Source organism: Acomys russatus, chromosome 24, assembly GCF_903995435.1.
Source record: "Acomys russatus chromosome 24, mAcoRus1.1, whole genome shotgun sequence".
Taxonomy (NCBI): domain Eukaryota; kingdom Metazoa; phylum Chordata; class Mammalia; order Rodentia; family Muridae; genus Acomys; species Acomys russatus.
The window spans coordinates 52,494,241-52,508,691 of record NC_067160.1 but is presented as its reverse complement, the minus strand read 5'-3'; the positions used below and the strand labels follow the sequence as shown (position 1 = coordinate 52,508,691).

The window sequence follows — 14,451 nt, the reverse complement described above, 5'->3', positions numbered from 1 at the left end:
CCAGTCTCCTGCCTCCACCTCTGAGATCACAGGCACAGACACACCTGGCAATCCTCCTGCCTCAGACAGGATTACACACCTGAGCCGGATAACTTTCCTTTGAACCCATTAGAATTCATACTTCTAGGCATTTATGCTTAAAGGCATGTGCCACCACACCCAGCCAGTGGTTGGAGCGGCAAGCCCTAAGATCCTCCTGTTCCTGCAAAACTGGGGTGACAGCCGTGCATGGCCACTTGCAGCCTTCTACCTGAGTGCTGTGGTCCAAATTCAAGTTCTCATGCTTGCCTGGGGAGCGTTTAACCCCTGAGCTGTCTCCCCAGACCCAATGGTTGTGTGTGTGTGTGTGTGTGTGTGTGTGTGTGTGTGTGTGTGTGTATGTGTGTTGGGTTTGTTGTTTGTCATTGGTGGTGGTTTTTTTGTTTGTTTTGGGGTTGGGGTTCTGGTTTTTCGAGACAGGTCTGGAACTCACTTTGTAGACCAGGCTGGCCTTGAACTCAGAGATCCACCTGCCTCTGTCTCCCAAGTGCTGGGACTAAAGGTGTGCGCCATCATATTCTGCTCAAAGGCTGCTTTTTTTTTTTTTTTTTTTTAAACAAGCCGAATGACAGTGGGTGCTCCTTGGAAGATTCAGGAAAGGTTCAGTGTGAGCCTTGCTGCTGAAGGCCTGGGTCCCAGCTGAGGAAAGCTGCTTTAAGAGTGAACAGAGCTGGGCCAGGCATGTGACTCAGTAGGTAGAGCTCTTGCCTTGGGCCCTTGCCAGCTCCACGTAAACCAGTCAAGACCCTGCACGCCTATGATCCCAGTGCAGGGGAGGTGGGCACAGGAGAACCAGAAGTGCCAGGTCATCTGCTATGCAGCATGATGGAGGTCACCCTGGGCTACCTGAGGCCCTGTCCCCAGGGACCGTGAACCCAGGTGGAGTGGCACTTCAGAGGTAAGGGCAGAAAGACCTCTGTGAGTTCAAGCCAACCAGGGCTACATGGCAAGTTCTAAGCCAGCCGGGGCTACATGGTGAGCGGGTTCTAGGCCAGCCGGGGCTACATGGTGAGCGAGTTCTAGGCCAGCCGGGGCTACATGGTGAGCGGGTTCTAGGCCAGCCGGGGCTACATGGTGAGCGGGTTCTAGGCCAGCCGGGGCTACATAAAGAGCTGTCTCAAGGAGTAAACAGGATGTTCTTGCAAAGTGTTCCTCTGCGTCTGTGCTTCGAAGCATAAACCCAGCATTACTGAGGTCCTATGAGGCAATGTACGTCAGGGGAGCATTTCCTAGAGCGAGGGGTGTCTGTCCTGTGAGGCTGCAACTGAGAGCATGTTAAAGGTGCTAGAAGATAGCTTCCTGGTGCAGATTCTGTGCATCCTCCATGCAGATGCCTGAGTCCTGGGTAGAACTCCAATGCAGATAGGTACCGCACCCTGCTGGCACCCATCTGAGTTGGTAAACAGAGTGATCAGAGTAGCTAAGGTAGAAGATTGCCGGTGAGCAACGGAAGTCACATTGCACTCAGCACCCAAGATCCCAGAGCTGTGTGGCCTGGGGTAAGTTACCTTACCTCTCTGATCCTCACTGTGCCATATATACTACAGCCACGGTTTAATAGCAAGGCCCTTCCACATTTTAGGGAAGGCTCATAGCCCAGCATCAAGAGTGTAATGAAAGTGGAGGAGGTGAAAACCAAAGAAATAGGGTTGGGGAAAACTCCAACCCTGACCGCAGGCCCCCTGCTGTGTGGAGGCCCCCGCAGAAAGTCCTGCTGGAGACAGCCGTTGGAGCCTCGCCTAGCAGGGCTGGGCCGAGCTTGCAAAGCAAATTTTCTGCCTCGCAGGGACTCACAACTGGGTCATGGAAACCTCCAGCCTTGCTCTGCAGCTCAGCGTCTGGGAGGGCAGGGCCGTCCAATGGTCAGGGTCGCAGCAAGTCTCATAGGCCCCGGGATGGAAGGACAGAGTGATGGGCATGCCGTAGCTGGGCTACTCCCAAGACCTGGGGCAGGACCAGGAGGATGGGCTTCCTGGGGCCAGAACCTGGGTTTGGTAGTGGTGGGGGTGAGTCCTGGGGAGGGGCTAGAGGTTCTTGATGGGGACAGGCAGAGCACTAGCCAGCGGGCAAACAGGTCTTCCTAGGAAAAGGGAAATTGGGGCAGGGCTGGTTTGGGATGTATCCCCCACTCAACAAACATCCAGGAAGGCCTTGGGTGCCTGAGGAGACGGGAATATCGCTTGTTCCAGAGAACAGAAGGAATGTAGGACCTTTGAAGAGGAATCTTTCAGCCCAGGACCAGTTTTCCTCCTAGGCTGATCTGGAAGTGGGCAGCGTTTATTGTCTGGATGGCTGCTAGCTAAATCCTGGCCCAGTTGCCAGGCCGTAGCTCAGCTTCTTTGCAGTCCACCCAGGAATCCCCAGCACAGAGCTGGGCGGGTGGTAAAGTTTTATGTCCCTGAGTGTCCAGGAAAACAGAGCTTGGAGCCCCAGTCCCTTGGGGAAGAGTCCTTGGTTAAGTTGTGCCTCGGTTTCCCCATTTGCAAATAAGGGGCTTTGTTGATGACCTCTAAGATCTCTTTGGACCTTGAGTCCTTTAGAGGATGCATTATTGGAGTAGGGACCCCAGAGCTGGCTTTGTTCACGCCAAACCTAGCCAGGCATGTGGCTCGTGTCTGTAATCCCAGCTGAGGCAGGAGGATTGCTATGAGTTTGAGTCCAGTCTGAGCTATAGAGGGAGACCTTTCTCAAAGAACTAACAGCAACACAAAAGGGGCTGGTGAGATGGCTCAGGAGTTAAGAGCACTCACTGACCTCCCAGAGGACCTGGCTCAGTTGCAAAGCTCACATCCCGTGGTTCACAACATCCGGTGACTCCAGCTCCAAGAGTTTAGACACCATCATCTGGCCCCTATGGGCATCCACACACATGACACATTTATACACACCACAGCTGGGCATGGTGGCGCACGACTTTAATCCCAGAGCTTGGGGAGGCAAAGGCAGGCAGATCTCTGTGAGCTCGAGGCCACCCTGATCTACAAAGCGAGTCCAGGACAGACAAGGCGTCCTCATGAAAACCTGTCTCAAAACAAGTAAACAAAACACAAAACCTGATTGGGCAATGGTGGTGCACGCCTTTAATCCCAGCACTTGGGGGGGCAGAGGTGGATCTCTGTGAGTTCAAGGCCAGCCTGGTCTACAGAGTGAGTTCCAGGACAGCCAGAGCTGTTACACAGAGAAACACTGTCTTGAAAAACCAAGCCAAACAAACAAAACACAAAACAAAACAACTGGATGTGGTGCCTCGCGGGTTTGTAATCCCAGCCCTGGTTGCAAACTGAATTTGAGGCCATCCTACGCTACCCGAGACCCTGCCCCAAACAAGCAAACAGAAAAACCCCATGCTGTCACAGAAGAGAGGAAAACTCCCAGGGCCCCCTTGGGCCTCTGTGTCCTGGTCTGGAGGCGGTTAGGGACAATGCCAGCCCTTATTAAAATATAGGTCTTAGGCCAAATTGGCAATTGGCCATCAGCCTTAGATTAAAACCAGACAGATGACATGAAGTCCTTCTGGGACTGGTTGTGAAGCTGGGCTGTCCTTGTCTCCACTGCCTCTCCAGATCCCCATGTACTTAAGCCACAGCCAGGTACCTCCCTCTGCAGTGCTTAGGGTTGGGGGTGTGGGTTGTCACAGGAATGGAGACCAGGCTGCCCATCTGTGTGACCAGGGGTGGTCCATGTGGTATACTGAGACCTGAGAAATCACAGGCCTGGGAGGGGGAGGGGAAAATGACACATAAGGAATGTTGCCACTGGTAATCTGGTGCCTCACCGGAAGGCCCAAGCCTGTAAAACCGTCCTCTGTGGGACTTTTGTGTGCCTGGTCTTTTTTTTTTTTTTTCCTTCCTTTCTTTCTTTTGTTTTCCAGACAGGGTTTCTCTGTGTAGCCCTGGCTGTCCTGGACTCACTTTGTTGACACACAGACCTCCCGAGTGCTGGGATTAAAGGGTGGGAGCCATCATGCCTGACTGCCTGGTATTTTGTTTTGTTTTGTTTTTTTGTGCTTGAGAACAGCACAAAGGTAATGAAGATGTCCCTTGCATCCTTGTCCCCACAAGCCTCACAACCTCATTTCTCGGAAGCTTTGACTTTGCCTGTGTCTGGTTTCCTTGAGTCAGCCTGCTGTAGCTGACCCACATGTGATACTCCCTTGCCTACTGTCTCACTGAGGGTACCAGAGCCCTTGAACGTCGCCCACCCTTATCTACACTGCCATCAACTTTGTCTTTGTTTGTTTGTTTTTTGTTTTTTTGAGACAGTGTCTCTCTTTGTAGCCCTGGCTGTCCTGGACTCCCTTTGTAGACCAGGCTGGCCTTGAACTCATAGCCTGCCTCTGCCTCCTGAGTGCTGGGATTAAAGATGTGCACCACCATGCCCAGCCAATTTTGTCTCTTACTGTCACCTGCTTTTCTAAGCACCTCAAGTCTGGGAGATTCATAACCATCGCTGTGGCTTCATTTTTTCCCAACCCCAGTTTTCCTTTTGTCTCTCCCTTGTCATTCTCTCTCTCTCTCTCTCTCTCTCTCTCTCTCTCTCTCTCTCTCTGTCTGTCTCTCTCTCTCTGTCTCTCTCTGTGATGTATATGTTTGGGTGAACAAGGCTGTGCATGTTCCAACACGCGTGGTGCATGGGTGGAGGTCAGAGATGAACCTCACCTTCTATCTCGTCACGCTGTTTTGTGCTCACTGTATGCAGCTGCTCTGTGACCCTCCAGGGTTCCCTGGGCTCCACCCCCAATTTTTCAGCCATAGGGCAGCTGGTAGTGTCCCCAGCCGCAACAGTGGCCACACTTGCCTAAGGGCCTGAGGACCCCTTCCTGGGCTCCATGGACTGTGAAGGGAAGTTGCCCTGTGTAAGTTTTACCAGGGGACCCGGAGTGTTGGGGACAGAGGCCAGCTCCACCTGAGAGTCGAGCCAAGTCTTAGGCCCCTGTGACCCCAGCTGTCAGGGAACTGACTCCTGGAGCAGGAAGCCCTCAGAACCCTCACAGACCCCGTACTGAACTCATCACACAGGACCCCCACCCCCGCTTCCGGGGTACAGGGTGGCCTCACAGTCAGGCCTGTGCACCCCACATAGGACTCCCCCTTTGCAGCTGCCAGGAGTCTGGGCAACAGAAGCATCTGCCTCTTTCCACCTCCTTCCTCTGTCCAGGCCTTTCTGGGGAGACCTGTGGGCACTCAGGGCTGCCATCTTGCCCCAGGCAGTCACACGTAACCACCTCTGGAGGCAATGAAGACCCTGGTTTGTGAGCTGCTCCCTAAGTTGGAACCCCAGCCCTGGCATTTACTAGTCGTGTGCTTTCGGCCTGTTGCTTAACCTACTGTGCCTCAGTTTCCCCACATGTAAGATTGTGCCGAGAGCCACCAGTGAAAGGCTGGTGTGGGGTTAAAGGAATTGGCCTGCAATTCCTCTGTGGGAGTGGTTGAAGGGCATGCATGGCTGAACTATACTGCTGGTTTGTGGGCCTGAGGCCTTGCCTAGGGTTTCCCTTCACTCCTTGGTCACCAACAGTCCACTCTACTCTCACCCTGTTCTTTTCCAGTTTTTTGTTTGTTTGTTTTGTTTTTTGAGACAGGGTCTCTCTGTGTAGCCTTGGCTTTCCTGGACTCCCTTTGTAGACCAGGCTGGCCTCGAACTCACAGTGATCCACCTGCCTCTGCCTCCCAAGTGCTGGGATTAATGGCATGCGCCACCACGCCCGACTTCTTTTCTGGTTTTTTGAGACAAAGCTTCATGTAGTCCAGGCTGGCCCCAAACTCACTCCGTAGCCCAGGATGACTTTGAACTTCTCATCTTCCAACCTCTCCTTTGCTGGTGCCTGGAAGGCCAGTGTGCACAGCCACGCACCGGTAGAGGGGGCAAACCACCGGGCTTCACTTATGCTAAGCAACACTGCCGCTGAGCCACGCCCCGACTCCTGAGCCACGCCCCCTCCCCCCACTGATGGAGCCGGCTCCCTTTCAGCTCGATTTGTAGCCCCCAGGGCGAAAGATGTGCCTTTCTTCTTTCAGAGGAACCCTGATCTCTACCAAGGACTCCTGAAACCTTAACCAGTTCCCACTGGGGGGGGGGGTGTCTGTGCCACCCCCAGTGCCTGCCTGCTCTGCCCTTGATCGTAATACTACGAGCTGTTCTCGTAGCTGCCCCCTCCTCCGAGAAAGGCCTCGTGTTAATTTGTTAAATCCGAGAGTCAAGGTCCCAGGGACCAATGGTTTATTTTTCCGATCCTGTTGGCAGAGATCACGGCGAAAGGAGCTTATTTGGTCAGAATGGATGCTAATTAATAAAAACTTAAGTTATTTGGGTTGGAGCTCACCACAGCCCAGGGGTCAGGCACCAGTGACTGCTCCCAGTGTCCACAGCCCCTGAGAAAGGCAGGATGGACAGGCTGAGTTTATTTGTCTTCTGAAGAAAGCTCAGCGAATGCCCAGCAGGCTATTTACTCCCTTAAATTACACGGAAGGAGAAAGGCCTTTTAAATGTCTCTGAGTCACAGTCAGCCAAATAAATGCTACGTGTGCCCGTCACTTTGTCATCGTGACGTCATTGGAAACAGGGTCACTTCAGTTATAAGAGACTAAAATCCGAAACAGGCCTCCCATCTCAAGGCTCCGGCCCAGCTTCTTCAGGGCAGCAGAGCAGTGGGGGAGCGGGAGGTGGTGGTGGGGGGGGGGGGGTTGGGCTTTGTAGATTTTCTGTTTGCCTGCCCCTCTGGTCTTATTTTTTTGTTGTTGTTGTTTTTGTTTCTTCCTGTTCTGGAAATGGAACCAGGGCCCCATCCGTGCACAAGTTCTACTCTGGGCCCCCTCCCCACGCCAGAGTCCGGGGCTCACTAACTTGCCCGTGGCTGATCTTGAACTCGCTCTGTCATTGTCCTCATCGAGGCTGCCTTTGCACTTGAGATCTTTCACAATGATCGTTAAATGTGTTAATCACATGTGATGACAGGCCCAGCCTGTCATACAGGGCAGAGCAGAATTGTGGTCCTGGAACCAAAGGAAACTGCGCACAGCTCTACCAGGATGTAGCCCACCCAGTGAGCAGCAGCCAGGGAGGGGACGTGGGGACAAGGCAGGACCTGCACAGCAGTGGCCTGGGGGGCTTGGAGCACATTTGTTTATTTTCCAAATACTTGAAGCCAAGCTTGGAGCCCAGAGGGAATCTCTGTTCTCAGGAGGCAAAGCAGTAACCTGTGTTAACAGTGGCCCCACTGGGACAGAGCTGTGGGATCAAGGACAGTAGTGACCTCTGGGGGCTGCTACCTGGGCTCACCAGTGGCTGAGTCCCCGCTCCATCTGTCCACCACTGTACTGGAGAGGACCAAAGGACCAGGCTGTCACACAGAGCAGGAGGCCTCATTTGTTGAGCAATGGCTGCCTGTGCTCTAGCACTGAGGACTCTTACCCCAGCTTGTCCCCTAGAGCAAACCACTGTCCCCAATCTCCCTTTATGGAGAGGATGCTCATCCCAGCTTGTGTCCTAGAGCAAACCACTGTCCCCAGTCTCCCTTTATGGAGAGGATGCTCATCCCAGCTTGTGTCCTAGAGCAAACCACTGTCCCCAATCTCCCTTTATGGAGAGGATGCTCATCCCAGCTTGTGTCCTAGAGCAAACCACTGTTCCCAGTCTCCCATCATAGAGAGTTCCTTTAGGGACAAGACACTGCTCAGGTCTGCCGTGGAGGCTTTGGACACTTTTGCTCTGGTTGAGATGATGTGAGGCTCTGAGAGCTGGAACAGTCACCAAGCCAGGGGGTGAGGTGGCTGTTGCGGGGGCGGGGGAACGGACCCCAGAGGGATGGGGCTACCGAGCCTTTCAGCAGGCAAGAGTCTCAAACACAACCTCACAGCGCGCGGTGAAGTGACTCAGCACCTCACAGTCATGCTGGGCTCTCAGGGGAGGCTGCAGGATCATTTCTCGTCCAGACTGGTTTTGCTGGAGCGTTCTGCATTCAGATATCCCCGCTGTTGTGACCCTGGCTGGCAATGGCTAAAACCCCTCAGTGGACCCCTGCTGGCATGGGGAAGGGGCTGGGCTTTGAGAGTCTTTGCTGAAAGTCACCACCAGCATATCTGACCTCAAGGTCTGTTGTTTCTTCCCACAGCCACTCAGTGAGTTGAAGCCTGTTAAAAAAAAAAAAAAGAAAAAGAAAAAGAAAAAGGTTTTCATAAAACAAAACAAAACAAAAAAAAACCAGTTTCCAATTGCTCAGAAACTTCCAGAAAAAAAAAAAAAACTCTCCTTTTTTGGCTGAAATGCCTCCTGTGTTGGGTGTGTGCCCAAGTGGTGTTGCCTGCAGGAGGGCGGAAGTCAGCTCTGAGGTGGCTCATGTTCCAGAAACTTCCATCTCTACTTTTGGGCTCTTGTTCACCACCTGACTTTCAGCACCCGGACTCAGTTGTTTTGGTTTAGAATTTCTTTCCCGTCAAGGCGTGGGGTGGGGGTAGGGGTGGGAATGGGGACGTTCCCAGGCACTAGGCAGGCTCATCCATCTTAGACTTTTCTCCCAAGACCAGAAAGGGGTGTGGATTGACAAGGAAGTGGGGAGGGGGAACAGGTGACAAGGCCAGCTTGCACCCGCCATACTGCGTTCCAAGCCACTGCCCCGCCCCCCCTTGCGTTTGGCTCATGTTTGCAAGTACCTTCCCAAAGAGGGACAACTCTGAGTTAAGCTAGCTCCTGCTCATCTGCTATGCCAGGGTCCCTCAGCCTAGCCTCTGCTGGCATTTTGGAACAGACGATGCCTGGACATGGGGCACAGTGGGTGGGGGCCGGGGAGCACGTTGGCCTGTGTGCTGGAGTCCACTGACTAGCATCCCTAACTCTTACTGTTAGTCCTAATAGCACCTGTGATAAACCAAACTGTCTGCAGGACTGGGCTGTAGCTCAGTGGTAGAGTGCTTGCCCAGCATATGAGGCCCCGCTTCCATCCCCAGGATTTAAAAAAAAAAAAAAAAAAAAAAAATCAGTAAATGGGTAAATAAATTGAAAGTGGGTTTAGGGGCCTGGTGTGGTGACATGCTTCAGCACTCAGGAGGAAGAGACCTGAGGCTCTCTGTGAGTTCCAGGCCAGCCTGATCTACATATAGAGTTCCAGGGCAGCCGGGACTATGAGAGACCCTGCCTCAAAAAAATTTTTTAATTAATTAATTAAAAAAATATATATATATATACATAGAGAGAGAGTATATATATTATGCTGCTACTGCAAGCAGCAGAGGTGGGGAATGAATGGGACAGGCCTATGGGGTGCTGGGCCACACCCAACACTTGCCCATTGGCCAGAACTCCCTCCTCCAGGAATCTGCAACAAATATGCACAGCAAAAATGCAAGCTCCCGCCAAGCAGTGGTGGCGCATGCCTTGGGAGGCAGAGGCAGGTGGATCTCCGTGAGTTCGAGGCCAGGCTGCACTACAGAGCGAGTTCCAGGACAGCCAGAGCTGTTACACAGAGAAACTTTGTCTTGAAAAGCAAAAACAAAACAAAACAAGCAAACAAACAAAAATGCAAGCTCCCCAGGGCTGGAGAGATGCCTCAGAGGTTAAGGGCACGGACTGCTCCTCCAAAGGACCTGAGTTCAATTCCCAGCAACCACATGGTGGCTCACAACCATCTGTGAGATCTGGTGCCCTCTTCTGGCGTGCAGATGTATGTGCAGGCAGAGCACTGTAAGTAAATAAATAAATCTTTTTTTTTTTTTTTTTATTCAAGCTCCTGTTTACGTGGGGGCAATTTATTGGGATGTGCTCTTAGCTTCAAAAGATTGGAAATGCACAGTTGTCTATCATGAGGACCTTGTAAACGGGCTGCAGCTGCACAGGGAGGAAATATAGCTTCCTGTGCAGCTGTGAAGAGGAGCAGGAAGGTTCCGCTCAGCGGCTGAATAAAGGAACCCAGGAAGGCTTGTGACAAGGGGGAAACATGATTGGTAAAGACGACGGTTTCCGTAGATGAGAGAGAAAATACCGCACATGTTGTATCATACGTGAAAAAAACAATAGTGGCGGGGACAGAGCAAAGACTGACTTAAAAAATGGTTCCTGTGAGCTGGAGAGACGGCTCAGTGGTTAAGAGCGCCGCCTGCTCTTCCAGAGGTCCTGAGTTCAATTCCCAGCAACCACATGGTGGCTCATAACCATCTATAATGTGATCTGGTGCCCTCTTCTACAGATAAAAGTACTCATATACAACTAAAAAAAAAAAAAAAAAAAAGGGACAAGAGGGAAAAGAGGAGTTAAGTGTGCAGAATCGAGATGGAAGGCTCCAGAATATTAGTAAATAAAACAGACCACCCAAAGCCCCAGTGCACATGGCACGGCGGCATTCTTGCTGGCTTTTCAATCTTGTATTTTGCAGTCTTATAAACCATGGGGCAGCCTGGGGCCTTTGCTCTGATTGACATGCTCCCATGGCAGCTGGGACATGCTCCCATGGCACCACGGCAAGTGGTGTTTCTTGGCTATTAGAGCACACCTTTTAGGAGCTGGGAGGTGGCTCAGTGGGTGAAATGCTTGCTACGCAAACATGAGGACCTGAGTTCAAATCCCCAGCACCCATGTGAAAAGCTAGGCACCTGTAACGGCAGCACAGGGGTTGGGGGTGGAGATAGGCAGATCGTGGGAGTTGTTGGCCACAAAATCTGTCTAGCTTAGGTCAGAGGGACACTGTCTCAAATAGATGAATAATGCATGGATGGATAGGTGGGATATACGTAGAAGTGGGTGGATGGATGGATGGATGGACGGATGGATGGGTGGATGGATGGATGGATATATGAGCAGATAATGGGTAGATGGCTACATGGAGCAGTGGATGGATGGGTGGATGGATAGGTGGATAAGTGGCTGAGTAGATGTATTGATGGGTGGGTGGGTGGGTTGATGGGTATATGGGTAGATACGGTTGACAGGTAAGTGAGGAGATCAATAAACATATGGGCAAAAGACAGCAGGGGAGCTAAGAGGACGTGTCCGACCCTCAGGTCCGAGGTTACCTGCAGAAGGAGTCTCAGGAAAGCCAGTGTAAGAGGAGCAGGGTGGCTGATACCATGGATGTCCTTGGAGAGGGCCACGGGGACATCCTGTGGCACAGGGGACATTGTGGGTACTCTCCCTCAGGTGACTGTCCCAGCCCCGGCCGCGGCAGTGCTACCAAACGAAAGAAGAAGCAGCGTCGGAACCGAACTACCTTCAACAGCAGCCAGCTGCAGGCACTGGAGCGCGTGTTCGAGCGCACGCACTACCCTGACGCCTTTGTGCGTGAAGAGCTAGCCCGCCGCGTCAACCTCAGTGAGGCTCGTGTCCAAGTAAGTGGGGTCCATCCGGAGGGTCCCAGAGAGCTCACCACAAGGCTGGTGGCCACCGTTGACCCAGGGACAGGCACTTGTCAGTGGAGACGGCGGTGGGGGTTGCAGAGGGTGAGGGGGAGATGTTACCTCAGAGCATCTGGAGGCAGCTAGTGACACAGAAGGAACAAAATGTCTAACCCCGATCAGTTTCTTCTTGCAAATGAATAGATGTGTGCACAGGGCAGGCTATGTTACTATTCAGGGAGCTACTGTTTGTGCAAAATAGTAGAGCAGGAGGTGGGAAAATGGCCCAGATGGTAACATGCTTGCCGTGGCATGAGAGCCTGAGTTCGGATCCCCAGCACCCATGTGAAAAGCTGAGTGAGCCAGTGTGCATATGCTGGGGAGGTAGAGATCAGGGGGTCCTGGGGGATCGTTGGCAGCCAGACTAGAGCAGGCAAGCTCTGGGCTCAGTGAGAGACTCTTTCCCAACAAACAAGTAGAAAAAGAAAATATGGGGAGTGAACATAGAGACCTGGGGGGCTGGAGAGGTGGCTCAGTGGTTAAGAGCACCGCCTGCTCTTCCAGAGGTCCTGAGTTCAATTCCCAGCAACCACATGGTGACTCACAACTATCTAGAATGTGATCTGATGCCCTCTTCTGGCCTGCAGGTAGAGAATTCTATATGTATTAATAAATAAATCTTAAAAAAGAGAGAGAGAGAGAAAGAGAGATCCGATAGTGGTTACTGACCACTGACCTCCACACACCCATGTGTGTGAGTTCGTGTACTTGTACCCACCACATACATGCACAGAGAGAAGCTTAGAGCCGTGTGTGATGCTTTTGGAAAATGTCTGTCCTGGGTGCCCACCTGCCCTTGTGATCACAGGACTGGAGGGCTCACCTGTCCGTTTCTCACATGTGTCCTACTCCCCAGCATATAACCCAGCCACTGTTAGTCACCCCCATCCTAGAGTCAGAGGGTCGGAGATTGAAGGCATCAGCTCAGGTCAGGGGCAGCACACGTGTGTGCCCCGACCCACAGGTGTGTAGGTCTCCTCAAAGTCTGCCAGCACCTGCCTGCCATGCCCTCCCTCTCAGGTCTGGTTCCAGAACCGCCGCGCCAAGTTCCGCCGGAACGAACGTGCCATGCTGGCTACTCGCTCTGCCTCGCTGCTCAAGTCTTATGGCCAGGAGGCTGCCATTGAGCAACCCGTGGCTCCTCGACCTACCGCGCTGAGCCCAGATTACCTGTCTTGGCCAGCGTCATCCCCCTACAGGTGAGAATGGGTCAACAGGGGGCAGCTGGGGCCCCATGAGATCTCTGAGGCCCCCTGCTCCTAGTTTGGATGACGTATGGGTGAATGTGTGTATACATGACAGTGCATGTGGGTGTTAAGGAGCCTGCTCATGCATGCACAGCTCGTGTGTGTGTCTACGTGAGCGTTGATATGCATGTAGAGAGGAGAGAAAAGCCAGGCCTGCCTGGAGGAGAGCAAAGTGGGCTCCACCCTGAGGTAGCTAGAACGCTGCAGGAGATTGGTCTTGAGGCAGACCCAGCACCCTGTGTCCACGTGGCCTTCAGGCAGGAAACAGAGTCCAGACTTCCAGTCCCGTGGTCCTGATGAGATCAAGAGCCATGTGGAGGAATGGCTCTGTGGCTTACAGGAGATGGATGGATGGATGGATAGACAGACAGACAGACAGACAGATGGGATAGATGATAAGTAGATAGATAGATAGATAGATAGATAGATAGATAGATAGATAGATGAGAGAGAGAGACAGACAGACAATAAAAAGCTCCTTCCTTGGCCTGGCTCGGAGGTTAAGTGCACTGACTGCTCTTGCAGAGGCCCTGAGTTCAATTCCCAGCACTCACATGGCAGCTCACAACTGTCTTTAACTCCAGGTCCAGAGGATCTAACACCTTCTTTTGGATTCTACCAGGACCAGGCACTCATGGTGTCCTGACCATACATGTAGGCAAACACTTATACACGTCAATTAAAAAATAATAATAATAAGATAAACCTTTGAAAAATGCTGGCTCCCTCCAAGATGGCCAGGTGGGGAGGAGTGGATGCTAGGGGCCTAAGCCACCCTATCCTGCAGCTCCAGGAGTTCCATCCCCTCACAGGTGTAGCAGGCTCTGCAAGAGCCATGGGCCTCTGGGTCTCCAACCTCCATCCCTCATCTATCCTCTCCCAGAAGGACTTGGGCAAAGAGCAGTGCTAGGGGACAGAGCACATGTCCCACTCTCAGGAAGGTCCCGATCCAGAGAGGAGTGCCAACAAATAAAAGTTAGCAAAGGTCTCACACGGTAGCTTAGGCCATCCGCCTGCCTCAGCATCCCAGGTGTTGGGATTATAGTGGTGTGAGCCACTACATTGGGCTAGAGAGGCTCCTTTGACCCAGGGCTGCCTCTGGGTGTTTGTCTCCTTCCCCAGCCCTCCAACCCTGGCCCAGGGCCACCCCGAGCTTATCAGAGGAAGTGGGACTAGCCAAATGTACCAATGGAATTCCGTGTTTCCTTTCTCCCCAGCTCTGTGCCTCCCTACAGCCCCGGAAGTTCAAGTCCTGCAACTCCTGGGGTCAACATGGCCAACAGCATCGCCAGCCTGCGTCTCAAGGCCAAAGAGTTCAGCCTCCATCACAGCCAGGTGCCCACAGTGAACTGACAGTGTGCACTGGGCTCAGCCTCCTCCCTGGCCCAGTGACAGACAGCAGCAAAGGAACCGGCCTTGTCTGCCTCTGTTCTCAGACAGACTGGGCAGCCTCCTCCCCCGCCCGTGCCTTCTCTCCACCCCAGCTTCCTGAGTTCCAGAAGCCCGCTGGGTACTGGAAGTGCAGCTGAACACTCCTCTGCCTACTGTGGCTGAGGTTGTGGCCTCAGGCCCCCTGGAGTGGCCTGGCCAGAAGGCGGAGCAGGAGTCCGCCAAGGAACTCACTTATGTATTAAAACCAAAAAGCTTTTGTCTTTAAGGAATAAAACCATTTTTTTCTTAAGCTCCACGAGGCTTCAGAAGGATAAGATGGGGGCTCCCAGAGGGTGCCAGGACCCGGCTAGCCTGGATCACAGCCCTCCTGGTGGGCAGCAGTCTGAAGGCAGCCC

At 52.8% G+C, this 14,451-nt stretch overlaps 1 protein-coding gene across 2 annotated transcripts in view; it reads left to right on the top strand.

The window, feature by feature from the left end:
* The window catches only part of Prrx2 (paired related homeobox 2), a 38,802-nt gene extending 24,667 nt beyond the window's left edge, over positions 1-14,135 (top strand). The window contains exons 2-4 of one of the 2 annotated variants that reach the window (XM_051166516.1): positions 11,164-11,351; positions 12,438-12,616; positions 13,882-14,135. In XM_051166516.1, the coding sequence (XP_051022473.1) occupies positions 11,164-11,351; positions 12,438-12,616; positions 13,882-14,017 (503 nt within the window). In that variant the 3' untranslated portion in view covers positions 14,018-14,135. Of the gene's footprint in view, positions 1-11,163; positions 11,352-12,381; positions 12,617-13,881 lie in introns of both variants that reach the window. The other variant, XM_051166518.1, reaches the window with a different exon arrangement.
* The last annotated feature ends 316 nt before the right edge of the window (positions 14,136-14,451 follow it).